The 27,280-nt window shown below is 59.1% G+C and overlaps 2 protein-coding genes across 2 annotated transcripts; one reads left to right on the top strand and one right to left on the bottom strand.

Annotated features, from left to right (window-relative positions):
• Positions 1 to 1,150: 1,150 nt before the first annotated feature.
• On the bottom strand, positions 1,151 to 12,774 carry LOC129046969 (Fc receptor-like protein 4). Its single transcript, XM_054517600.1, is given in 10 exon segments — positions 1,151 to 1,445; positions 1,490 to 1,511; positions 2,071 to 2,157; positions 2,237 to 2,530; positions 2,620 to 2,889; positions 3,393 to 3,647; positions 3,876 to 3,936; positions 3,938 to 4,107; positions 12,246 to 12,266; positions 12,744 to 12,774. Coding segments are annotated over 10 exon segments (1,506 nt in total).
• A 111-nt stretch (positions 12,775 to 12,885) lies between these two features.
• LOC129046968 (Fc receptor-like protein 2) lies at positions 12,886 to 20,294 on the top strand. The gene is made up of 10 exons (XM_054517599.1): positions 12,886 to 12,903; positions 16,533 to 16,614; positions 17,312 to 17,332; positions 17,420 to 17,650; positions 17,888 to 18,151; positions 18,659 to 18,928; positions 19,018 to 19,320; positions 19,406 to 19,493; positions 20,020 to 20,099; positions 20,185 to 20,294. Exons 1-10 carry the CDS (start codon positions 12,886 to 12,888, stop codon positions 20,292 to 20,294), a joined length of 1,467 nt encoding a protein of 488 aa, XP_054373574.1.
• Positions 20,295 to 27,280: the final 6,986 nt, after the last annotated feature.

The following is a 27,280-nucleotide window of genomic DNA, read 5'->3' as shown; positions in this document are numbered from 1 at the left end:
TCAGGGGGGCCCGAGGTGTCCCCAGGAGGGTTTTGGGGGACCCGGGACCCCGGGGTGTCCCCGGCATGGAGGGAGGCGGATCCCGGGCAGGGGCAGCTGTCGCGTGTCGCCATTGGCGGATGCGGATGTCGCGATTGTCGCCAGGCCCGGCCGTGGGCAGCGGCAGCGGCTGTCGCGAGATGTCCCCAACGGCCCCCGGCGTGAGCGGCGCTGTCCCCAACGTCCCCAACAGCCCCGGAGGCGCGGGGGGATGGGGGATCGGGGGGTCCCGGAAAGGACGGGGTGAGACCTCAAAATCCCCCCTCGGGACACAGTGACACCGTCGGTCCCCGCAGCCCGGGACAGTCCCGGCTCTCGCAGTGCGATGGCAGCCGCGACCGGCGACAGTGACCCGAGGCCGGGACTCCGCTCCCGCAGCGCCGGGGGCTCCTCCCCGGGGTCCCCGGTCCCCTCCGCCCTCCCGGTGCCCCCGGCCGGGGCTCCGCAGCAGCTCCGGGGCTCAGACGCTGCTCGGGGAGCGCCGGGTGCGGGCTTTGGGCACCGGGCGGGGATGGGCTGAGCTGGGGTGGGCCCGAGGGGCTCGGCAGCTGCCGGATCGGTGCCCGAGGTAACGGGGCGGCACCGCCACAGGTGCCCGAGACCTTGGTCGGTGTCACCAAGAGGGGACAAACAGGGAGCGGCAGCTCCTTCCCCGCTGTGGGGCAGGGGTGAGGGAACCAGTTCGGAAATGCTCCGATTGATCATTTTGTTCCTGTCCCCAACGGACTGAGGGAGCCCCAAAAATCCTGCAAATCCCACAAGGATCTGCTCAACAACCTGACCGGGACCCTCCTCATTCCTGAGCTGGCCAGGCAGAGCTGAACAAACAAAAACCATTTCTCCCAGTTTAATCACAAAGCTGCATTTTGGGTCCAATAAGAGGGATAGGGGTGCTGTGCCCCCTGGCACTGGGGGAGGGAATGGGGAGCCCCTGGGGGTACAGGGAGCACTGGGAGCACTGGAACGAGGAGCTCTGGGCAGCCCCACATGGGAGCCCCCCACTTGTGGGCAACCCCTGAGTATGGGAGCACAGGATCCAGGGGGGGAACACACGGGGAGTGCCCTGGGGCAGGGACCCCCAGTGCCCCCAGTGCCCCCAGTGTCCCCAGTGTCACAGCACGCTCTCGTAGTCACAGGGGTCCCACTGTCCCTTGTGGGGTCCCGACAGCTCCGCATTGGTCACTTGTGGAACCCAAGGTGGGGCAGGGCTGGGGGACACCCGTGGGGGCCCTGAGAGTGACTCCGGTTGTGGGGACCTGGGTGAGGGGGGGGTGACACCTGTGGGTGACGTGTCCCTGTCCCCCCCGAATTCTCCCACTGCCCACTCGGTGCCCATGATGTGGGTGTTGAGCACAGCCCCCTCCTCCACGGGGGGTCCTGTCGGGATAAGGGGGGGTCTCAGTAGTCTGGGGAAGGGAAAAGGGGAGTCCCAGCCCAAGCCCCGACTCACCTGTCCTGGAGCTTCCTGGGTTCTGCAAGGGAAAGGGGAGGGGGTGACTGAGGGGACACCGGGACCCCTGAACCTTCCTGGGACCTTGTAGCTCCAACCACCCACAGGACCCCCAAATACCCACTGCAGCCCTGATTCCCACCAGATCCCTGATTCTCCCCAGACACTCTGAGCACCCCTGAATCCTCTGGAACTTCTGCACCACCACAGGGCCCCCAACCCCCCCGGTGTCCGCAATCCTCTGAGCCCCCAGAACCCCAAGCCTGGCAGGGAGGAGCACCCCAAAACTCCCCCAGGACACCAGAAAGATCCCCCAACATCCCTGCACAGACATCCAGGAGCTCCCCAAATCCTTCAGGAGCTTGCAGTGCCACCCCAATGTGCCACAAAGCCCACCCAGCAATGAACCTGGAGCCCAACCAAGACCCTCCAAATTGCCCCCACATCCCCCAGGACCCCCAGCCGAGGTCACTGTGGGCTCAGTGTCCCCCAGCTCAGGGGCCCTGGGTGCTGCCAATCTCTGCCACCACTCCGGGGCTTCCCCTCACTCCAGGACCCCCATCCCCCCCATTGTCACCCACCCTGGTGGTGCCACCAGTGACAGCCCCCGATGACAGCCACGAGCAGGAGCAGGAACAGGAGGGTCCTGCCGACATTCACAGCCACTGCTGGGGACAGAGGGGACACATTGGGGTCACCTGGAACTCCGGGCGTCCTGAAAACCCTGGTGACCCCGTGTGACCCCACCTGTGACCCAGGGTGTCACTCCCAGGGCCAGCTCAGGGCTGAGTGCCTGGAACATGCGGTGCCCGTCCTGTCCCAGCTGGTTGGTGGCCACGCACTGGTAGGTGCCCGAATGTCCCACATCGAAGTCCCTGAGCTCCAGGAGGGGACCCTGGGCCACCTTCTGCCTGTTGTGCAGCCAGGTGAAGGTGACAGGGGCTGAGCCCACCTGCACCGAGCAGTGCAGGGTCACGTTGTCACCTGCACGCACCTGGTGTGACAGGGGACCGGGGGTGATGGCGGCATTGGCCACGGGCACTGTGGGGACAGAGACAGGGCTGGCACAAAGAAAGGTGGGATCGGGGGGCCGTGGGTGGGGTCACCTCCAGCCCAAGGGTCCTGCTCACCCAGGACGGTGACATTCATGGGGTCACTCTCAGCCTCTCTGTCCCCATCACTGACCCGGCACCGGTACTGGCCACTGTCATTGTCCCCAACATGGTGCAGCTCCAGGCAGGGGCAGGAGCCCAGAGGTGCCCATGAGTCCTGCTCGTGCCAGGAGAAGGACAAGGGACCTGTCCCCACGGCCCCTGCGCAGCTCAGCACCAGGCTGTCCCCGAGTGCCACCTGTCCCCCAGGGGGCTGCGCTGACAGGGACACCCCCGAGAGCGGGACCCCTATGGGGGGACACAGGAGGGATTGGGGACCCAGGGGAGGTAGGAAACACGGGAGGGGAAAGAGGGGGATTGGAGGGGAGCAGAGAGGATCCCAGTGAGCAGAAGGGGACCCTGGGAGGCACGTTGGGACCTGGGGACAATGGCGAGACCCCGTGGAAAGGTGGAGAGACCCCGGCAGGGATGGGGAACCAGACCAGAGACTGAGGAGCCTCAGGGAATGATTTGGGGTTCAGAGATGGGAGGACCCAGGGAAGGCACAGAGACCAGAGGGTGGAGAAGGGACCTTGGAAGGGGTGGGGAATCCAGGGAGGGCTGGGGAGGACAAAGAGAGGGATGAGGGATGTGCAGGAGGAACTGGGCAGTACTGGGGGAAACCAAGAGGGACTTGGGAAATTTAGGGTGACCCAGGGAGGAGTAAAGGGAGGGATGAAGGATTCAGGCAGTGCTGGGGAAACCCCAGTGGTGGGGATGTTGGGCTTCCCTTTCCCCATCCCTGCACTCACTGTGCACTGTCACTGTCACCTGCTCTGACTCTCTCCACTGTGACACCACCCGGCCCCCACAGAGGTAGCGGCCGCTGTGGTGCAACCGCAGGGGGGACAGGGAGAGCTCAGTCCCATCATGGAGCCCCTGCAGTTTCTTCCCATCGTGGTAGAAGTACACATCCGTGAGTGGTTTGTTCTGCCAGCTCCGGCAGCGCAGTGTCACCGTGTCCCCCTCCAGCAGCGCCCGTGCTGGCACCTGCAGCACCAGCCAGCCTGGGGGACAGAGGGGACCTGTCACACCAGTGCCATAAGGAGGGTCATGATGGCACCAGGAGGCACCAGGAGCCGCCCATTGTGAGAGAGAAGTCTCCTTGCACAGGGATGCTCTGGGATGTCCCCAGGGCTCTGGTCACACCAGGAGGTGACCCATGGAGCGGAGCCCACCCAGAGCCCTTGGGGTCCCCATAGGAGCCAGGCTGGGGACATCCTAACCCCCCTCACCATGTAAGACTGTCACCGTAGGGCTGTGCCTGGTGCTAGGTCTGTCACATGTGTAGGTGCCAACTCTCAGTGACACTCAGGTGGTCACGTCCCTGCTGCCCCCAGCGCTGCCTGTCCTTGTACCAGGTGGTGGCACCGGCGGTCCCCGAGCCCTGGCAGGTCAGTGTCACCCGGTCCCACAGCACCGCCGGCCTCCAGGGTGGCTCCACCAGGAGCTGGGTGGTCTGGGCACCTGTGGGTGACAGGGGACACCAGCCTGCCAGGGCCAGTGTGGGGCTGGGGACAGCAGGGTGGGGCCATGGCATCCCCTGAGGACTCACCAGCGAGGCCGAGGGTCTGGGCTGGAAGGGAGAAGGGACAGGGCTGGGTGGGGGTGGCACCGTGGGGACAGAGGCACAGGGATACGGGGTGTGGGGGATGTGCCCAAAGTGTCCTTGTGTGACATGGACCCCTTGGGGACAGGGACACTGCGGCCACCCCATGCTCAGGCAGGACATGGGGACACTGTGGGCACCCCTGAACTGGGGATGTCACAGCCACCCCATGCTGGCACAGGTCACCCCCACCTGCTCCATGTTGCCTCCCCAAATCCCTGACCCCCTGTTATTGTCCTCACATTCCTGTCCCTCTTCCCTTTGTCCCCAAAGCCACCCCCTGACCCCAGTCACCTCATGCACTGGTTCTGATGGCCTTGGGGACCTCTGGGGACCCCACAGCCCTCCTGTGCCCCCTCCCCTTCCTATCCCTGGGGTGTCAGGCCCATGCCTGGGGCACTCACCCCACAGGAGCAGCGCCACCTCCCCGGCCATCCCGGTGTCCCCAGCCATGTGCACTGGCTGTCACTCGCTGCCAGGGGTGGCTGTCCCCTGGGTGGTGGCTCTGTGGACAAAGGGGAAGGAAGCGAGGTCAGGTCTTGTCCTCACGTGTTGGTGGCCCCTGGTGGGTGCAGGGTGGCCACAAGCACAGGATCATGGGGATGTGGCTGTGGGGACAGGCTTTGGGAAGTTTGGGAACAGGATGGGGACAAGGCTGGGTGGGACACAGCGGGACATGGAATTCCCACGAGTGGGGGATTTGGTGGGTTTGGGGACCCAGGTATGGGTGTCCAAGGGAATGGGAGGGTCCCAGGGATGGGGGGGAATCAGGGATGGGAGTCCCAGGGGAACGTGGGCTCCAGGGATTTGGGGTCATGGGATGGGGATGCTGGGGGAATGGGGGTCCCTGTGGGAATGGGGGTCCTGGGAGAATCAAGGTCATGGGGGAAGGAGGGTTTCAGGAGATGGAATGAACAGCAGAGGGTTCCTTGGGAATGGGGTCCTGGACCATGGAGATCCTGGGGAATGGCATTACTGGGATAGGGGTCCCAGGCAAGGTGGGACATAAGGAATGGTGCTCCCATGATTTGATTTCAAGGGGAATGAGGGTGCCAGGGATGGGCAGTGGCCTTGTGAGCCTCTGGGTCAAAGCTCCTTCCCTGGCTGGCTCCAGCAAAGTCCCCTCAAGGTGCTTGTGGTTTGGGAGCATCACCCCAGGTAGATTCAAAGAAGGTCTGGGTCTGTGTCCTCATAGACCTCAGGGAGTCTTCCCCTCTTTATTTCCATTTCCATAATTTTCCCCCTCAATTTCACAACCCTCAATTTCGTGCCTTGATGATCCTGTGGAGGCCCTGAGCAGGGAATGGGCAGGGGGAAGCCCAGGGTGGGGGAAGCAGGGGTGAGGGGTCTGCAGGGAGGGCTGGGGAGGCTGTGGGGGATGGGGGTGTCCAGCTTTTACCCCCCAACATTTTCAGTTTCTCCCTCCTGCAGAAGAAGGAAGAGGCCGTTTGACACGTTTGTCACAGGGGAGAGCGGGGGGAAGAGGGGCAGGTTCTGTCCTGGGGGGACCCATCCAGGGGGCTCCTGTCCTGGGGGGATCCTGTCCCGGGGGGACACATGCTGGACAAGGGGCACCTGTCCTGGAGCATGGCAGCTCCAGAGGGGTCCAGACTGCAGGATCTGAGCCAGCAAGAGCAGCTGGGGAGTGAAGCCCCAGGCAGGAAGGAACTCCCAGACTCCTGCTCCTTGAAGCCAGTGGCCATCCAAGGTTGTGACCAGCCATGGCCCAGCCCCACTGCACAGGGATGGCCATTGGCCAGCCCTGGTCTGGTGTCGTGGTTTGAGAGGAAGTGAATTTTTGGGATGCTGTGGTCAGACCAATAGGTGCTCAGATTTGAATATTGGCACCTGGTGTGGCCACTGAGGACATGGATATGCCTCTGAGAACACAGGGGGTTAAAAGCAGAGAACGCCCAGGAAAACTTTCTCTTGGTTCCGGTCAGTGAAAGGTTCAGAGCTCCCCTGCCCGGCTGCGGGCTGGGTGCGGGAGGGGAAGCCATGCGGCCGGGTGAGGTAGGCCGGGGCCTTGGACAGAGAGGGGAGGTGAAGAGGCCCTTGCAGGATGGAAGGGTGGAGGAACATTGGAGAGGCATCGGGCAGCCACCCCCCACCAGGAGAGAGAGAGAGAGAGAGAGAGTGAGCCGGTGTCTGTGCCTGTGCCGCCTTGAAATTTGATAGCGGCCGGCTGGGAAGGAGAAGGGGGGCATGGGGCGAGAAGGTGCCTGGCAAGGCAGCCCTGGGAGTTCTGGACAGGCAGAGCCTGAGATTTTTAACCCTTTTCTTGGATGATGGAAACCTTACAAATGCTGATCCTCCTGGAAGTGAATGAGAAGAGCGATAGAGATGAGATAAGAGGAAATGGGCCACAAGAGAAGCGGAGAAGAATCTTAGGAGGGAGGAGGTGATGGAGTGGCCTTTGGCTGGACTTTTCTTGTATAGCCATGGACAGAACCGTTTTTCCTGTGACACAGAGACAGCATTTAGGGGGAGGCAATGGCTCAGAGCCAAGGGAGTGCAGTGATGTTATGTGAAGGAGTGCGTGAACAGACACGATGGGTGAGGAGGGTGGTCGGTGCCCTCGATCTTCAGTGGAGGAGAAGATCTCTGTTCTTGAGACCCCTCGGCCCCAGGGGGTGAAATTTGGGGGGGACAGGTGCTCCAAAAGTGAGAGACTGTGCTCTTCTTGGAACGGGACAAAGCACCCTTAAAATGAAAACCCTAGAAGCAGCTCTGGTCCATGCGCAGTGGGGAGGGCTTGGAAGGAAGATGTCACGATGGCAAATGACCTATGGGCAGTGCCACGTGTGACACGGAAACACAAGAGGTCTCCACTGTGTTTCCAGGGGAAGCCTATGGCACAAGAGGGACTCCTCACTCCTTGATGAACTGAGAATTGATTATTTAAAGGGGGGTGATGGACTGAGAGTTGGTGATCTGAGGGATGGATGTATTGGAAATTTGGTGGGGGGAGGAGGAATGTTTTTGGAAGGTTTTCATTCTTTCTGTGTGTTTCTTTTTGCAAATAATTTTAGGTTAATAAAGTTTTCTCTTCTTTATTCCTAAGTTGGAGCCTGCTTTGCTCTATTCCTAGTCACATCTCACAGCAGACACCAGGGAGAATGTATTTTCATGGGGGCACTGGCATTGTGCCAGCGTCAAACCATGACACTGGCCAGCCCCAGGTGGCAGCCAGGCCCTGACGGCTCCCCCCCCACCCCGACCCCTTGGCTTTGATTTTGGCAGCTTTAGAGCTGCTGCAAAGGTGAGAATTCTGTGGGGGAAAACAGCCTGGCTTTTGGTGGTTTGCTCAGCTCTGCAAGAAGCACAAACCCAAAATGAGCCCAAGCAGTGGCTCTGTAAGAGCCTTTGATGTATTTCAGGGCAGGGCTGGCTGGAAACCACCCCTGCAGGGGCAGCTGTGGGGGAACCAGTCCAGAAATGCAGCAGTTTATCATTTGTTCCTCTTGGTAAGGGAATGAGAGAGCACCGGAACTACTGCAAATCCCACAATGCCCTGCTCAACAACCTACCTGGGACGCTTCTTCTTGAACAAAACCTGCGGCCTTCTAGACCCTTATGGATCGAATGTTTGGGTTCAGGCTGTGGCCACCAAATAAAAGGGAAAAGTGTGGAAATACTGAGCAGGGGCTCTGCCCGCGGCCCTGGTGGGGCAGTGGGGAGTGACCCAGTCTGGATTCCAGGTGTCCACAAAGCTGCTCCATCCCTGCCCTCCTCACCTGAGTGAAAGGCTCAGGGTTTGCAGGAATTGTGGTGTAAAGCCACCAGAGGTGCTGATGTGGACCTGAGACCTGCCTGGGGTCAGGCTCTGCCTTCCTTCCATTCGGGATCATGGAGAGCGGTCACGGGTGTTGTGCAGGGCGTGTGCCTGGCCCCGGGACACTGCTACGCTGCCAGTGGGCACTGGGATCCAACCTGCTGCCTTGGCGGCTTCTGCCCGCTGCCGCTGGTGGTGCCGGGACCGATTGGTGGCCGTGAGTTTGCAAAAGGAGCGATTTGCCCTCCTCCCTCCCGGCCGAGGCCGCCATGGCCCCTGAGGGGATGGAGCTGGAGCGGGGCGGCCCCTGCTGGCCGGGAGTGCTCCCTGCAGTGCCCCCTGCTGGCCGCGGTTATAACTGCCACAAAAACCAACAGCGCTGAGCGGGAGGGAAAGTTCTGCGTTTGTGTTGTTGGTTCTCTTCTGGTTTATAAATTTCCTAGGAAACAGCTGTTATTCCTTTTCCTACACTTTTGCCTGGAAGCCCCATCATTTTTGAAATTAAAAAAATTTTAGACATGTGTCTTATTTCCATTCCAGGAATGCTCCAATTTACCTTGGTGGATATTTCTCATTTAAACAAGTTGCCAACTCCTGGGTTCCAGCATGGATGGGAAAGACAACCCAAGAGGAGACACGGTCAGGAACTTGGCCACCTCATGCTCTGCCTTTTAAAAGCCAGTTAGGCAAACAAGGGCCATCTCCCCAGCTGGCACTTCTGGTCACCCGGCCACTAAAGAGATGGATTTGGCAAAGCATCCCACTGTCCCCAGTGTGCCGTGGCTGACAGACTGATGGACAGACGGGGGGGGCCTTGTCTCACCAAAAGCAAGGCCTGACTCACCCCTGCCACACACAGGTGTTCCAAAATGTCTCCAGACATCAAACTTTTCCTGTCTCTGACACCCCACCCTGTGCCATGGCCTGATCCCGACTGCCCTGGAAAAGGGGGAGGCTCCAGAACCCCCACGGGGCCTTTGTGACATCCTTGTGTGGGGAACACGGCAGAAGAGGAGCATTTGGGACAGGGAACAAGAGAATCCAGAGCCTCCTGAAGGCCACTTTGGCCATCAGAGCAAGGAAGGTCCAGGGCCCTGCCAGATTCCTGTGTTGAAGGAAACCTGCTGGGGGAAATGTCTGAGGTTTGTTCCTTATTGGGGGCTTTCCCTGGAAATTGTTCCTTCTGTGATCCTTTGGACTCTGAACCTTGTTGCCGTTGCTGTTGGTTTTATTCTCTCTCATTGCTGTTTCAGCAAATTGTTCATCTTTTGGCTCTTTTGGGATCTTTGTGCCCCTGCAGGGAGGGATGTGGGCAGTTTTTAGTGGCAGTGCAGACATGAGTGGGTGCCCATGGGTGGGGACCCCCAGTGCCCCCAGTTCCCCCCAGTGTCACAGCACATTCCCGTAGATGTCACCGGGTTCCCGCGGTCGCCCCTGGGGACCCCACAGCTCCGCGTTGGTCACCTGGGGATCCTGGAGGGTGGTGGCACAGGGGGACGCTGCGAGGGACACGGGCTGTGGGATCTGGGTGGGGTGACACTGGTGGGTGACGTGTCCCTCTGCGTGTGTCCCCCCCGTACTCACCCCCTGCCCTCTTGGTGACCACGACGTGGGTGTACAGCACCTCCCCCTCCTCTGGGGGGCCGGGGGATCCGGGGGGGTCCTGAGGGAATAAAGGGGATGTGGGGAGGGGAATGGAGAGCTGTGGGGTGGGGGTAAAAGGGGACTCATGTCGGGAGCCCTTCACCAACCTTACCTGGTGCTTCCTGGCAGCTGCAGAAGAAAGAGGGGAGATGTGACTGTGGGATCGCAGGGCCCTGAACCCTCCCAGGATTCCTGACCCCCCATGGGACGCTCAATTTACAACAGAACCCTCAAGCATCCCTGAAGCCTCCCAGAATTCAGAAACCTCCCCAGTGTCCCCAGCCAACTCAGCCACAGGAACCCAAAGCCCAGCAGGGACAGAGACCTCCTAACTGCCCCAAGGGCCTCTGAGAGAACCCCCAGCATCCCTGCAGGACCCTCCAGCACCTCCCCAAACCCTAAAGGACCCCCAGACAATGCCCCAATTTTGGGGCTGTGGGTGCTGCCCAATCATTGTCCAACACTGGGGGCCTCTACAGCTCCCTTGGACGCCTGTGCCCCCATTGTCACCCACCCACACGGTGCCACCGGTGCCAGGTCACAATGACACCCAGGAAGGTGACATTCATGGGGTCACTCTTGGCCACGCTGTCCCCGTCACTGGCCTGGCACCGGTACTGGCCGCTGTCACTGTCCCCAACGTGGCGCAGCTCCAGGCGGGGGCCGGTGCCCAGTGGTGCCCCTGAGCCCTCTCAGTGCCAGGAGAAGGACAGGGGACCTGTCCCTGCGGCCACCGTGCAGCTCAGCACCAGGCTGTCCCAGAGTGCCACCTGTCCCTGGGGGGCTGTGCTGACAGGGACACCCCGGAGGGCAGGACCCCTGCGGGAGGGGAGGATAGCAAGGGACAGTGAGGGACCCGGGGGGGTGGTAGGGGAGGGGCAGGGGGACCCCAGTGAGGGAGAGGGGGCGCAGAGATTGGTGGGGCTTGGAAAGGAACCACAAGGGACACCTGGAGAGGGCGGGGGGGGGATGACACCAGGGTGGGTATGGGGACTGAGGGAAGGGATGATGTGACCTCAGAGAGGGGTGGGGGGGAATGTGTGGGGACCAGGGGAATGTGTGGGGACCTCAGAGAGGGGTGGGGGGGATGCTGGGAGGGGTGAGGGGACTCAGAGAGGGATGGGGAGACACAAGCCAGGCATGGGGGCACCTGGGGAGGGAGCCGGGGCAGGGATGGCAGGACAGGGAAAATGTGTAGGGGTAGGATGGGGTAGCCCTCTAGGGGTGGGGGACCCTGAAAGGGACATGAGAAGGGAGCAGGGGAGCAAGGGTAGGATCCAGGAAAGGTTGAAGCCACAGGGCAGGTGTCTGGAAGGACTGGGCATCCCCTGAAGGCCCGGGAGAGCTGAGGAGGCTGTGGGGGCTCCCCGTGCCCATCCCCGCACTCACTGCGCACCGTGACACAGAGCCGGGCACTGCTGTTTTGCACACCCCCCCCCCTCAGAGTGCACCTGGCAGCTGTAATTCCCCGAGTGGGAGACCCCCACGGCGGGCACCAGCAGCTGCAGGGACCCCTGTGGGCCCCCCACCACCTGCCCGTCCCGGTAGAACACGTGCAGGAGGGGGGCTCTGGGCTGCAGGGGGCTGGGGGTGCTGAGGCAGCTGAGAGTCAGGGGGGACCCCTCAGAGTACTCGGGGGACCCTCCAGCTCTGGTATGGAGAAAAGCTCTGGGAAGGAGAGGGGAGGGGGATTTGTGAGCCCGAGTCCCTGGGGAGGGGCTGTGGGGCTGTCAGGGTGGCAGCTGTGGGGTGCTCACCGTGCCCTGTCACTGTCACTGGTGCTGAATTTCATGACCTCCCTGACCACCAGGATTTCACCAGACCCTGCAGCTGTAGCGACCGCTGTGGTGCAGCTGCAGAGGGGACAGGGACAGCTCGGTGCCATCACGGAGCCCCCCCGGACCCTTCTCCTCACGGTAGAAGGACACCGAGGTGACCATGCAGTTCCACCAGCCCTGGCAGCGCAGTGTCACCGTGTCCCCTCCAGCAGCGCCTGTGCTTGCCCCTGCAGCACCAGCGGGCCTGGGGGACAGAGGGGTCCTGTTACACCCGATGGCACCGGGACCCCATCTGGGTTACACCCAGTGCACCAGGGGTCCCCAATTCCCACATGGTTTCCCCAACACTAGGGTGCTCTGGGATGTCCCCATAGCAGGGGACAGGCTCTGGTTACACCAGGAGGTGAACCATGGAGTGGAGCCCACCCAGAGCCCTCGGGGTCCCCTGGGTGCCAGGCTGGGGCCACTCAAACCCCCTCACTGTCTGAGACACTCACAGGGGGACTGAGACTGATGCCAGGTCTGTCACACGTGCTGGTGCCACTCTTGGTGACAATGAGGTGTTCAGGTCCCTGCTGCCCCCAGTGCTGCCCGTCCTTGTACCAGGTGGTGGCACCGGCGGTCCCCGAGCCCTGGCAGGTCAGTGTCACCCAGTCCCACAGCACCGCCGGCCTCCAGGGTGCTCCACCAGGAGCTGGGTGTTCTGGGCACCTGTGGGTGACAGGGGACACCAGCCTGCCAGGGCCAGTGTGGGGCTGGGGACAGTGGGGTGGGGCCATGGCATCCCCTGAGGACTCACCAGCGAGGCCGAGGGTCTGGGCTGGAAGGGAGAAGGGACAGGGCTGGGTGGGGGTCATGTGGACACTGTGGACACCCCATGTTTGCACACGTCAGCTCCACCAGCCCTACAGCACCTGTCCCCACAGCCATAAATCCATGGCCCTGTGCCCATCATCCCATTCCAATGGCACCTGTTCTCCCAGTCCATCCCCATGCAACGTGGCCCTTGTCCCTGTCCCTGCATCCCTGTTCCCCTGTCCCTGTCCCCACAGCTACCCAAGCCCCAAGGCTCCTTCTGTAGCATCCTTGTTCCCACAACTCCATCCCCCTGTTCTTGTCCCAACATCCCAGTTCCCCTGTTTCTGTCCCTAAAGCCACCCCACAACTCTGGTCACACTGGGCTCCATGCCCTGCTCTGGCTCTGCTGGCATTGGGGACCTCAGGGGACCCCACAGCCCCCCTGTGCCCCCTCCCCTCCCCATCCCTGGGGTGTCAGGCCCGTGCCCAGGGCACTCACCCCACAGGAGCAGCGCCACCTTCCCGGCCATCCCGGTGTCCCCAGCCATGTGCACTGGCTGTCACTCGCTGCTGTGGCCACCGCTCCCCTGGCTGGCGGCTCTTGGGATGAAGGGGAAGGAAGCGAGGTCACGTCCGTCCCCATGCGTAGGTGGCCCTTGGTGGGGGCAGGGTGGGGACGCTGTGGGGCATGGGGGGGATGCTGGGACATGGTGGGGACATGGTGTTGCCAGAATCTGGAGTCTAAGGCTGTGTAGGGAACCAGGGATGGGTGTCCAGTGGAATGGGGTGCCCAGGGATGGGGTCCCAGGGAAATGGGGGTCCCAAGGGTTGGGTGGACTCAGACTTGGGAATGAGGGTCCCAGAACAACGTGGCCCCCAGGTATTTGTGATCATGGGATGGGGGCCATGGCATGGGGGTGCCCGGGGAAAGGGGGTCCCTGTGAGAATGGGGGCCCTGGGGAAATCAAGGTCCCCAAGGGAAGGGGTGTCCCAGGGACTGGAATTACTGGGATGGGGTTCCTTGGGGTTGGAGATCCTGGGGAATTGCAGTCCAGGGATGGGGGTCTCAGGGAAGGGGGGACAGAAGCAAATTGGGTCCCAGGGTTGGGGTCCCAGGAGAATGGGGGTGCCAGGGATTGCTGGTCGCTGGGGGGGCCTGGGGGTCACAGCTCCTTCTCTGGATGCCTCAGATTTTGGGGTGGTGTGGGGCCCTGCAAAATCAGCCCTGGGGTGCTCATTTCCTGGTCAGGCATTGCATGGGGGTCCTGGGTAGCTTAGCCTCTGTGTCCTCCCCTGCCCCTGACTTTTTCCGCTCTTTATTTCTCTTTTTTCCTTATTGTCCTTACTTTTTGCCATGTCCCCTAACCCCCAGTTCCTGGCTCAGCAATCCTGGGAAGCACCTGAGATGGGAAGGGGTTGGGGGGACCCAGAGGAGGGGGAAAATGGGGAGAAGGAGGTGCAGGGAAGGGTGGGGAGGCTGTGAGGGATGGAGGTGTTGGGCTGTGCCCCCTCAACACTTTCACTTTCCTTTTCCTGGACAAGAAGGAAGAGGCCGTTTGTGCTGAGAGTCAGATGGGAAAGGGGGGGTTCTGTCCTGGGGAGCACATCCAGAGGCTCCTGTCCTGGGGGGATCCTGTCCCAGGGGGTGACACATCCTGGCATGGGGGGTCCTGTCCCAGGTGTGGCAGTTCCAGAAATGTCCCTGCACATTCCTGGCCGGGTGCCTGTCCCAGGGGTGGCACATCCTGGGGACCCCTGTCAATGCAAGGCTGGGGCCCAGCCATGGCCCAGCCCCACTGCACAGGGATGGCCATTGCCCAGCCCTGCTCTGCCCAGCCCCAGGTGGCAGCCAGCACCTGAGGGTCCCCCCTGCCCCCTTGGCTTTGATTCTGGCAGCTTTAGAGCTGCTGCAGAGGTGAGAATTCTGTGGGTGGAAAAAGGCCCTGCCTGTGGTTTGCTCAGCCCTGCAAGAAGCACAAACCCAAAGGGAGCCCAAGCAGTGGCTCTGAGAGGGCCTTTGATGGTTTTCAGAGCAGGGCTGGCTGGAAACTGCCCCTGCAGGGGCAGCTGTGGGGGACCCAGTCTGGAAATGCAGCAATTGATCATTTTGTCACTCTCAGCAAGGGACTGAGAGAGCCCCAGAACTGCTGCAAATCCCACACTGATTTTCTCAACAACCTGACCTGGACCCTCCTTCAGAACAAAATCTCCTGCCCTTTGGAGCTTCCTGGAAAGAATGTTTGTGTTCTGGATGTGCACACCAGAAGAGAGGGAAAAGTGTCAAAATATTGAGCAGGGGCTGCACACGAGGGGCTGGGGAACAGGGGTGTCACAGCAGGAGCAGGGAGTGCCCAGACAGGGGAATTCAGGGCAGGCTGGAGTGGATTTACCATGGAATCAGACCCTGAGGCACACAGGGGCATTCCACAGATTCCTGTGCACTGTCCCAGGCATGGACAGAGCTTCTCCCCTTCCTCCAAGGGAAGTCAATCAAGTTTCAGGGTGGGAATGTGAAAATGGGAAGAGTTCCTCAATATGGCCCAAGAAAGGGCTTCCTTAGGGGCTGGGTTGCTGCCCAGCAGGCAGGGAACAATCCCATGGAGCTGTTGGACACTCAGGGAGATTCCACCCTCTGTGTTATCCACAAGCAAACGCTGCTATGGGATGCAGCAGGGGGCTGCTAAAGTGAACCAAAAAGTCTCATTTCACTGTGATTTGTTTGTGGTTTTATTGTGGTTTTATTTCCACTTATTTGTGTTTTAATTGTGTTTTGATTTCTTCTTGTTGGGAAAGCAATGATTAAAAGGATTCTATAAACCAGAGCATTTTATACCTTGTCAGTTTGATTTTTCAGGAGTTTGTTTTTTGTTGGGAAAATAATGGTATAGGAAAAGATTTATGCCTTTTTTCTATGGATGTATAATTTTGTCACAGTCAATTGGGCATCAAGTGTTTCCTGAGATTGCTAAGACAGGAAATTTGGGTGACAGGAAAAAGCCCAGGGATTTGTGGGGCAGAGACCCAGAGCCTCCCAGGACAAGCCTGGGGTGCCCCAAGGTGGGGTCTGTGCTGGGCTCTGAGTCATCTCAAAATCTGAGACCAAAATATGACCCCAAAATTGTCCAAAGCAATTGGGCATCAGGGAATTCAACCAGCTTGATCCTGGGATTTACCATCATCAGGGCAAGGTCATAAAAGATGCCTCCTTAAGTTTGGGCACCCCAGAGGTCACAGGGCCCCACTGGGGACAGCGGGAATGCTCAAGGCCCACCCAGGACAGAGGACCCCAGGATGTGCCACCTCTGGGAAAGGAATCCCCAAGGCTGTGGCACCCCCAGAACGAGGAGGAGCTCCCAGGGACAAGAGGCTGGGACAAGACCCGGGTGTCAGCACAGCAGAGCTGCCCTTTTCCCTAAAGGCTGGACCCCTCTGGATGTGCCCCCCTGGACAGAATTCATGTCCTTGCCTCAGCACAAACCACTGCAGGAAAGAGAAAGAGTTGGGGGGTCACAGACAGGGAGCCCATCCCCCACAGCCCTGAAACCACTGCCTGCACCCCCAACCCCTTTTTTCCCTTCCTGGGATTCTCCCAGCTGTTCCCTGGGATGGTTCAGCCAGGAAATGCGGGGAGACAGGAAAAAGCCCAGGGGTGAGTGGGGCAGAGACACAGAAACTCCCAGGAGAGCCATGGGGTGCCCCAGGATGGGGACTGTGCTGGGCTCTGAGTCCCCCCTAAAATCTGAGGCACCCCAGGAAGGAGCTGTGACCCCCGTGGCCACCCAGCCACTGCCCATCCCTAGCACCCCCATTCCCCTGGGAACCGAAACACGGGACCCCCATTGCCTTGGTCTCTCCTCCCTGGGGACCCCCATCCCAGGACTGACATTGCCCAGCACCACCATTGCCTTGATCCCATCCCATGGGCTGCTTCTTCCCCAGAACCCCTATTCCCGAGGGTTCCCTTTTTCCCCCTGCACCCCCAGCCCTGGCACCCACACACCATGACCCCAAATCCCTGGGGACCATGTTCCCACAGCACCCCCATCCCTGAATCCCCCCAGGCATGGAAACCCCAATTGCAGTGGACTCCCATTCTCCTGGACACCCATCCTTGGTTCCCCACATCCCCTGAGCCCCCCACTCCTGGCAACAGCATCCCCCACCACGTCCCCAGGCTGTCCCCACCCTGCCCACAGCCTGTGCCCAGCTTGTGGCCACCCTGCCCCCACCAAGGGCCACCTACGCATGGGGACGGACGTGACCTCGCTTCCTTCCCCTTCATCCCAAGAGCCGCCAGCCAGGGGAGTGGTGGCCACAGCAGCGAGTGACAGCCAGTGCACATGGCTGGGGACACCGGGATGGCCGGGAAGGTGGCGCTGCTCCTGTGGGGTGAGTGCCCCGGGAATGGGCCTGACACCCCGGGGATGGGGAGGGGAGGGGGCACAGGGGGGCTGCGGGGTCCCCTGAGGTCCCCAATGCCAGCAGTGCCAGTCCATGGTACCCACAGTGGACCTTGGTGTGACTGGGGATGTAGGGTGGCTTTGGGGACAGGAAGGGGGGGAGGGCAGGAATTTGGGGCTGGGGATTTGGGGACAGGAATGTGGGGACTGGCACCTTTGGGCTCAGGTAGCTCTGGGGATAAGGACAAGGGAACTGGGATGCAGGGACAGAAAGCGACAAGAACCATGAGGATGTGGCCATGGGGATGGGATCATGGGGATGGGATCATGAGCTGGTGGGGGTGACCTGGGCCAGCATGGGCTGTGTCTGTGGTGTCCTTGTGCCTGGGGTGTCCACAGTGTCCCCATGTTCTTCCTCAGCCCAGGGTGGCCTCAGTGTCCCTGTTCCCAAGATGTCTGTGCCACAGGGATTTGGTACACAGGTGTCTGTGACACAGACATGTCCCCCTGCCTCTCCAAATCTTTTGGGGACCACCCAGACACACTTTCCTACAAGAAATGCTTTCCCAACAGGGACAGTTTGGGGACAGCCCCCACACCCTGTACCCCATGTGCCTCTGTCCCCACGGTGCTACCCCCACCCAGCCCTGTCCCTTCTCCCTTCCAGCCCAGACCCTCGGCCTCACTGGTGAGTCCTCAGGGATGCCATGGCCCCACCCCGCTGTCCCCAGCCCCGCACTGGCCCTGGCAGGCTGGTGTCCCCTGTCACCCTCAGGTGCCCAGACCACCCAGCTCCTGGTGGAGCCCCCCTGGATGCCGGCGGTGCTGTGGGACCGGGTGACACTGACCTGCCAGGGCTCGGGGACCGCCGGTGCCACCACCTGGTACAAGGATGGGCAGCGCTGGGGGCCAGAGGGACGCGACCACCTCATTGTCACCGAGAGTGGCATCTACAAGTGTTACAGACCTGGCACTGGGCTCAGCCCCTCCGTGACAGTCTTAGATGGTAAGAGGGGTTTGGGTGTCCCCAGCCTGGCTCCTATGGGGACCCAAGGGCTCTGGGTGGACTCCGCTCCATGGGTCACCTCCTGTGTTACCAGACCCCATCCCCTGCTCTGGGGACATCCGAGAGCATCCCAGAGTGGGGAGATCTCTCCCTCAAAATGGGTGGCCCCTACTGCCTCCTGGGTCCATCATGACCCTCCAGACACCCCTGGTGTGACAGGTCCCCTCTGTCCCCCAGACTGGCTGGTGCTGCAGGTGCCAGCACGGGCGCTGCTGGAGGGGGACACGGTGACACTGCGCTGCCGGAGCTGGCAGAACAAAGAGCTCAGAAATGTGCACTTCTACTGTAAAGAGAAGCTACTGAAGGGGCCCCATGATGGGACCGAGCTGTCCCTGTCCCCCCTGCAGCTGCACCACAGCGGCCGCTACCACTGCAGGGGCTGGGTGGATGCTGTGTTTCCACTGTGGAAGGAGTCGGAGAGGGTGATGGTGAAAGTGCACAGTGAGTGCAGGGATGGGGAAAGGGAACCCCACATCCTCCAAGGATATCCCCACCACTGCCTGAATCCTTCATCCCTCCCTTTACTCCTCCCTGGGTCACCCTAAATTTCCCAAGTCCCTCTTGGTTTCCCCCAGTACTGCCCAGTTCCCCCTGCAGATCCCTCATTCCTCTCTTTGTCCTCCCCAGCCCTCCCTGGATTCCCCACCCCTTCCAAGGTCCCTGCTCCACCCTCTGGTCTCTGTGCCTTCCCTGGGTCCTCCCGCCCATCTCTAAACCCCAAATCATTCCCTGAGGCTCCTCTGTCTCTCATCTCGTTCCCCATCCCTGCCTGGGTCTCTCCACCTTTCCATGGGACCTTACCATTGTCCCCAGGTCCCAACGTGCCTCCCAGGGTCCCCTTCTGCTCACTGGGATCCTCTCTGCTCCCCTCCAATCCCCCTCTTTCCCCTCCCATGTCCCACACCCCTCCGGGGTCCCCAATCCCTCCTTTTTCCCTACCTCCTGCAGGGGTCCCGCTCTCGGGGGTGTCCCTGTCAGCACAGCCTCCTGGGGGACAGGTGGCACTCAGGGACAGCCTGGTGCTGAGCTGCACGGTGGCCGCAGGGACAGGTCCCCTATCCTTCTCCTGGCACCGGGAGGGCTCGGGGGCACCGCTGGGCACCAGCCCCTGCATGGAGCTGCGCCACGTTGGGGACAATGACAGCGGCCAGTACTGGTGCCGGGTCAGCGATGGGGACAGCGTGGCCGAGAGTGACCCCATGAATGTCACCGTCCTGGGTGAGCAGGACCCTCGAGCTGGGGGTGACCCCAACCACGGCACCCCCATCCCTCCTCGCCAGGTACCAACAATGTCTGTGTCCCCACAGTGCCCGTGGCCAATGACACCATCACCCCCGGTCCCCTGGCACACCAGGTGCATGCAGGTGACCCCGTGACCCTGCACTGCTCAGTGCAGGTGGGCTCAGCCCCTGTCACCTTCACCTGGCTGCACAATGGAGAGGAGGTGGCCCAGGGTCCCCTCCTGGAGCTTGGGAATGTCGATGTGGGACATTCGGGCACCTACCAGTGCGTGGCCACCAACCAGCTGGGACAGGACGGGCAGCGCGTGTTCCGGGCACTCAGCCCAGAGCTGGCACTGGAGGTGACAGCACAGCAACACAGGGACACAGGTGGAGTCCCATGGGTAGTCACCAGGGAGTGCAGGACCTTTGGGGTGATGGGTGACCCTGATGTGTCTCCCTCTGTTTCTTGCAGTGGCCGCAGGGGTCAGTGGGGCCCTTTTGCTGATGCTCCTGCTTGTGGGTGTCACTGTGGCCTGGCATTGGTGGTACCGTGTGGGTGAGTGACAATGAGGGGACAGGGGGTCCCAGGGAGCTGTAGAGGCCCCCAGAATTGGTGAGCTTTTACTATTATATATTACCTATATTCACAATATAGGGCAGCACCCACAGCCCCAAAATTGTGACCTTTGCTGGGGGGCCTCTGGGGTTTGGGGAGGTGCTGGAGGGGCTTGCAGGGATGCTGGGGGTTCTTTCAGGGGCCCCGGGGGTGTTTAGGGGGTCTCTGTCCCTGGTGGTATTTGGATTCTTGAGGCCGAGTTTGTTGGGGGCCACTGTGGAGGTTCATAAATTCTGGAGGGCTTCCAGGATGCTTGGGCGGTCTGAGAGGAGTTGAAGGTCCCATGGGGGTTCTGGAATGTTGAGAGGGGTCAGGGCCCTGGGACCCCACAGTCACATCTCCCCTCTTTCCTCTGCAGCTGCCAGGAAGAACCAGGAAAGGTGAGTGGGAGGCTCAAACCACACTCTCCCTATTTTCCCCAACCCCCAAGATCTCCCATTCCCTCCCTCACATCCCCTTTATTCCCTCAGGGGCCCCCCGGATCCCCCGGCCCCCCCAGAGGAGGGGGAGGTGCTGTACACCCACGTCGTGGTCACCAAGAGGGCAGGGGGTGAGTACGGGGGGGACACACGCAGAGGGACACGTCACCCACCAGTGTCACCCCACCCAGATCCCACAGCCCGTGTCTCTCGCAGCGTCCCCCCGTGCCACCACCCTCCAGCATCCCCAGGTGACCAACGCGGAGCTGCGGGGACCCCAGGGGCGACCGCGGGAACCCGGTGACATCTACGGGAATGTGCTGTGACACTGGGGGGAACTGGGGGCACTGGGGGTCCCCACCCATGGGCACCCACTCGTGTCTGTGCTGCCACTAAAAACTGCCCCAATCCCTCCCCGTGGGGGCACAAAGATCCCAAAGGGCTGAGAGAAGAACAATTTCCTGAAACAGCAATGAGAGAGAATAAAACCAACAGCAACAAGGTTCAGAGTCCTAATTGTCACAAAAGGAACAATTTCCAGAGAAACTGCCCAAAAAGGAACAGACCTCAGATATTTCCCCAAACTGGCAGGGTCCTGGATCTTCCTTGCTCTGGTGGCCAAAGCAGCTTTCAGGAGGCTCTGGATTCTCTTGTGCCCTGTCCTAAACCCCTCCTCCGCCATGTTCCCCACACAAGGATGTCACAAATGGCCTGTGGGAGTTCCAGAGTCTCCCTCTTTTCCAGGGCACTTAGGATCAGGCCATGGCAAAGTGTGGGGTGTCAGAGACAGGAAAAGTTTGATGTCTGGAGACATTTTGGAACACCTGTGTGTGGCAGGGGTGGGTCAGGCCTTGCTTTTGGTGAGACAAGGCCCTGGCTGTCCATCAGTCTGTCAGCCATGCAACACTGGGGACAGTGTGATGCTCTGGCAAAGCCAGCTCCGGAGTGGCCGGGTGACCAGAAGTGCCATTTGGGGAGAGGGCCCTTGGTAGCCCAATTGGCTTAAAAGGCAGAGCATGAGGTAGCCAAGTCCATAACCGTGTCTACCATTAGGCTGTCTGTACAATCCATGCTGGAACCCAGGAGTTGGACACTCGTTTAAATGAGAAATATCTGCCAAGGAAAGTGGGAACGTTCCTGGAATCTAAAGAAGACCCCTGTATAAAATGTTTTTTAATTTCCAAGATTATGGGGATACCAGGCCAAAGTGTTGGAGAATTAATAACAGCTCTTTACTGGGAAATTTATAAAGCAGAACAGAACAAACAACACAAACGCAGAACTTTCCCTCCCGCTCAGCGCTGTTGGTTTTTGTGGCAGTTATAACCGCGGCCAGCAGGGGGCGCTGCAGGGAGCACTCCCGGCCAGCAGGGGGCGCCCCGCTCCAGCTCCATCCCCTCAGGGGCCATGGCGGCCTCGGCCAGGAGGGAGGAGGGGAAATCGCTCCTTTTGCAAACTCACGGCCACCAATCGGTCCCGGCACCACCAGCGGCAGCGGGCAGAAGCCGCCAAGGCAGCAGGTTGGATCCCAGTGCCCACTGGCAGCGTAGCAGTGTCCCGGGGACAGGCACACGCCCTGCACAACACCCGTGACCGCTCTCCATGATCCCGAATGGAAGGAAGGCAGAGCCTGACCCCAGGCAGGTCTCGGGTCCACAGCAGCACCTCTGGTGGCTTTGTGCCACAATTCCTGCAAACCCCCAGCCTTTCACTCAGGTGAGGAGGGCAGGGATGAAACAGCTTTGGGGACACCTGGAATCCAGGCAAGGGACACACCCCACAGCCTTTCCATGACCATAGGCAGAGCCACTGACCGATATTTTCATACATTTCTCTCTTATATGGCCACTACAATCCAAATCCAAGCATTCATTCCATGCGGATCCTGAGGGCTGCAGGTTTGGTTCAAGGACAATGGTCAAGCTCCAGTTCTTGAGCAGATTGTTTTAGGATATGCAGTTTTTTTGGGGCTCTCCCAGTCCCTTCCCAAGAGGAAGAAATGATCAATTGCTGGACTGGTTCCCTCTCAGCTGCCCCTGCAGGGGGGGTTTCCAGCCAGCCCTGCTCTGAAAACCATCAAAGGCCCTCACAGAGCCACTGCTTGTGCTCTCTTTGGGCTTTGTGCTTCTTGCAGGGCTGAGCAAACCACAGGCAGGGCTTTTTCCCCCCACAGAATTCTCACCTCTGCAGCAGCTCTAAAGCTGCCAGAATCGAAGCCAAGGGGGCAGGGGGGACCCTCAGGTCCTGGCTGCCACCTGGGGCTGGGCCGAGCAGGGCTGGGCAATGGCCATCCCTGTGCAGTGGAGCTGGGCCATGGCTGGGCCCCACCCTTGGATGGCCACTGGCTTCAAGGAGCAGGAGTCTGGGAGTTCCTTCCTGCCCAGGGACTCCATTGCCCAGCTGCTCTTGCTGGCTCAGATCCTGCAGGGGCCGAGCAAGAATGGAGAAGTCTGGACCCCTTCAAATCTGCCATGCTCCAGGACAGGAGCCCCTTGTCCAGCATGTGTCACCCCCTGGGACAGGATCCCCCCAGGACAGGAGCCCCCTGGACGTGCCCCCCCAGGACAGAACCCCCTTCCATGTGACATAACGTGTCAAACAGCCTCTTCCTTCTGCTGCAGTACAGAGAAAGTGAAAGCGTTGGGGCGGTAAAAGCTGCACTCCCGCATCCCCCACAGCCTCCCCAGCCCATTCCCTGCTCACTTGCCCCCCAGGATCATCAAGGCACAAACTGGGGGTTTCTGAAATTGAGGGGTAAAATGGTGAAAATGGAATAAAGAGAGGGAAAAGTCACTGGGGTCTGGAGGGGCACAGACCCAGAGCCCCGCGGGATCTGTCTGTGGTAATCCCCACGCCACCGGCACCTTGTGGGGGCTATGTTAAGGTCTGGATCACCCCAAAATCTGAAGCACCCAGGGAAGGAGCTGAAACCCATGGGCTCACCCAGCCACTGCCCATCCCTGGCACCCCCATTCCCTGGGAACCGAAACACGGGACCCCCATTCCTTATGTTCCACCTTCTCTGCAACCCCCAAATACTGACATTCCCCAGGATCTCCATGGCCCAGGACCCCATTCCCAAGAAAAGCCCTCCCGTTCATTCCATCCCCTGAAATCCTCCTAGGACCCACTATTCCCCCATCCCATGAACTCAATTCCCTGTAGCCCACATTCCCCTGGGACTCCCATCCCTGAGTCCCCCCAGCTATGGGGACGCTCATTCCCATGGCAGACCCATTGCTGGACATTCCCCCTCCTCACCACCCCCATTTCCCTGTGACCCCATTCCTGCCTCCCCAAACCCACCAAGCCCCCCACTCCTGGGAACCCCATGTCCTACTTTGTCCCACCCACCCATGTCCCCAGCCTGTCCCTACTCTCCCCACCCCACAGGAGCAGCGCCACCTTCCCGGCCATCCCGGTGTCCCCAGCCATGTGCACTGGCTGTCACTCGCTGCTGTGGCCACCGCTCCCCTGGCTGGCGGCTCTTTGGATGAAGGGGAAGGAAGCGAGGTCACGTCCGTCCCCATGCGTAGGTGGCCCTTGGTGGGGGCAGGGTGGCCACAAACTCGGCACAGAATGGGGATGAGGGTGGGTGGGACAAGGTGGGAGATGTGGTTCGCAGGAGTGAGGCTCTAGGTGGGTTTAGGGAGCCAGGGATGGATGTCCAGGGGAATGTGGTTCCTTGAGGAGGAGGAGTCATGGGTCTGGGGGTGTCCAGGGCTGGGGGGACTCAGGGATGGGAGTCCCAGGTGAGCGTGGGCTCCAGGGATTTGGGGTCATGGCATGGGGATGCTGGGGGAATGGGGGTCCCGTGGGAATGGCGTTCCTGAGAGAACCAAGGTCATGGGGGAAGGGGGATTTCAGGGCATTGAATGAACAGGAGAGGGTTCCTTGGGAATGGGGTGCTCGGCCATAGAGATCGTGGGTAATGTCAGTACTGGGATGAGGGTCCCAGAGATAAGGAGACATAAGGAATGGGGATCCCACGTTTAGATTCCAGGAGGAATGGGACGCCCCCGTGGAGGAGGGGGCTGTGCTCAACACCCACATCAGGGGCACCAAGTGGGCAGAGGGTGAGTACAGGGGGGGACAGGGACACATCACCCACAGGTGTCACCCCCCCAACCAGATCCCCACAACCGGTGTCACTCTCAGGGCCCCCATGGGTGTCCCCCAGCCCTGCCCCACCTCAGGATCCACAAGTGACCAACACGGAGCTGTCGGGACCCCACGAGGGACAGTGGGACCCCTGTGACTGCGATGATGTGCTGTGACACTGGGGGCACTGGGGGCATCGATTCCCCTCAGGGGTCTCTTCTTCCTCTTCACAGCACCCACAGGGCTCCTCATTCCCCCTCCCAGAGCCAGGGGGGCACACAATGTTTTTCACTCTTATTGTACACAAAATGACACGTTTGATTAAACTGTGTGAGAAACAAGGCTCACTCTTTAAAATTTGTAAATGTTTAATAAGGGATAAAAGGGACAGTAAACAGTGGGCTGGGTGCTTGGCAACTGCCAGAGGCCTACAGTTAACTACAACAATCCTCCTTACATACCTTTTCATTGTATTGGATAACTACATACTCAGGAGGGTTATACATATTCAAACACTCTTTCCAGTTTACATGTTCCGGGAATTCTTTTGCTTAGTTTGACCCTTGATTCATTTTCATAAAGTACACACCATACTGTAGATTAAATTTAAATATTTTATATTCTCACAAGTCCGCCCTGTTCTGTGGTTTGACAGTTCTTGATAAATGAAGGGTCAGTGGTAAATTCCTCTTTGCATTCTCTTTTTTGATGCTTATTTACTCACTACTTTTCATTGTGTTCTTCTCATACAGATAAGATAATCCACTAGTACCTTAAATTAACATTAGCTATATCACAAAATTATCTGACTTATTCTCACCATTGTCACTTAGTTACACAAATAAAGGCATTAGCTACTTCTGCAACAGTTAATGTTGTAATACACTGCACATTGTCTCTTTCTTGGTCTTTTAGGAGAGCCTAAACTATATTTTTCACACTAAATATATATTCTACACAGGGATTAGGGTACAAGGCTGACAAATAGTAGTGTATCAAAAGCAGTTAAAAATTATTACAAACTGTATTGTATCAAAATAATTTGCAAAAACCAATACAATAGTGAAAGCCAATGACTACATAGTTATTCAAAACAGGGTGAAGGGGTATTGAAGGGTTTATTTGACTTCTCCTGATCCTACTCTGATTTTGTCAGCAATATATTCAATTCGTATCTCTAAATCCCAGGCAGCTTGGCCCGGTGTCACGATCCGGAGATCTCAGAGGCACCATTCATCTGGACCCCAATTATACTCTTTTTCATTGGGGCAAGGGGTAATAAATTTTGCAACTGAAACAAAGGTCTTCGGGGGGGAAAAATAGAAAGGGGGGTACACAGAGTCCAAGCTAGGCAGCAGGCGAGAACCATTGTTTTGTTGGTCCTGTGGTCACAAGCTGCAGGCAAGCATCTCGCTTTGGTCAGCTTGCCTCCCCCCACACACCTCCTCCGGGTTGGGGGTTTCAGTCCCAGTCCTTGGAAGGAGGAGAGGAGGACTTTTCACGTGGGGGTTTCATGTCTCAGTCCTTGATGGAAAGGCTTCTTGCATCTCAGTCTGTCTGTCACGGTGGTTGTAAAACAGGTGAGGGTCTTCTGCAGGGGACCACCCAGAACTCAGGAAAAGTCCAGCCAGGCCTAGAGGTGGGACAGCTCCCAAGGCTATTGTAGCAAAAAGGGCACAGTGTCCCTTTCTTAGCATACAGCAAACAGCACCCGTGAAAACAATAACTTAGCAATGCTCTCAGATCTCAGGGCCTTGTTGGCATGTGACTTTCTCCTTCAGAGCCAGAGATTCTAGACAGGGGGAGTCTTCTCTACAGTGGTCCCCAAATGATGATCGTGAGGCAGATGAGGGAAAATTCTGACTGACTCTCACACCCGTGACAGGATTTGATGAGTGATCTCTCCCAGTCCTTGTCTCAACCCAGGAACCATTCATTAAATTCTCCCCCCCCATCCAGGTGTGGAGGGCAGTGAGAGAGCAGCTGTGGTGGGTGAGGGGCATCCGGGCACTGTCCATCCACGGCAAGGCAGGAAGAAGGAGGAGGGTCCAGGTCAGGTTGTTGAGCAGCTTGGTGTGGGATTGGCAGCAGGGCAGGGGCTCTCTCAGTCCCTTGGGGACAGGGACAATGCGTTCAATTGCTGCATTTCTGGACTGGTTGCCCCAAAGCTGCCCCTGCAGGGGCGGTTTCCAGCCAGCCCTGCTCTGAAAACCATCAAAGGCCCTCCCAGAGCCACTGCTTGGGCTCTCTTTGGGTTTGTGCTTCTTGCAGGGCTGAGCAAACCACAGGCAGGGCCTTTTTCCACCCACAGAATTCTCACCTCTGCAGCAGCTCTAAAGCTGCCAGAATCAAAGCCAAGGGGGCAGGGGAGATCCTCATGTCCTGGCTGCCACCTGGGGCTGGGCAGAGCAGGGCTGGGCAATGGCCATCCCTGTGCAGTGGGGCTGGGCCATGGCTGGGCCCAGGCTCGGCCCCAGTATTAAATGGACACCCCAACAACATCAGCCACTCCACAATACACATCACTGTCCCAACACTAACAGCATCACAATATTTAATCAACAATATCATCAATAATGTAATATCAATTAATATAATATCCAGCAAAAGTCAACTTCCATTAACTTGTTTCTCACAGTACATACCAGTAAAGAACTGTATTCCTGTTCCTACATCTTTGCCTAAAAGCCCCGTAATTTCAATGTTACAATAATTCAGAGTGATGGGGGTTGTATTTTCCATTCCAATGGAGGTTCCCACCTTGTTCAGCTTCCTTGACAGAGCTAAACAAAGAAACACCATTTCTGCCTGTTTAACAAAAGAGTTGCATTTTTGTCCCAGGAGCAGGGAACCAGGTCCTGTACCCCTTTGGAACTGGGACGGGCACCAGTAAGCACCTTAGTGGGAGCACTGGGAGGGGGATTGCAGAGCCACTAAGCACACTGGGGTTAAGAGGAACAAATCTGAATTTTATTTATGTCTTAACATATGCTACACATGACTGAATAATTACTCTGTGGTTGTCCATGTGCTGGGAACCCTGTCCCTGGCGAGGCTTCACACAACAGAGAATCAGGGGAGAGAAAGCTTCAGTGATCGAGCTGTGAGTGACCCCCAAAGGCTGGTGGGACAGAAAAATGTCTGGGAAAAATTGCCCAGGAAATCCGGCTGTGGGAGGAGCCTTTGCAAATAACAGCAACACATTCTGACA

This window comes from Molothrus ater, chromosome 29 (assembly GCF_012460135.2).
Source record: "Molothrus ater isolate BHLD 08-10-18 breed brown headed cowbird chromosome 29, BPBGC_Mater_1.1, whole genome shotgun sequence".
NCBI classification, from domain to species: Eukaryota; Metazoa; Chordata; class Aves; order Passeriformes; family Icteridae; genus Molothrus; species Molothrus ater.
The sequence above is the reverse complement of the archived record's forward strand: the minus strand, read 5'-3'. Positions and strand labels throughout refer to the sequence as shown.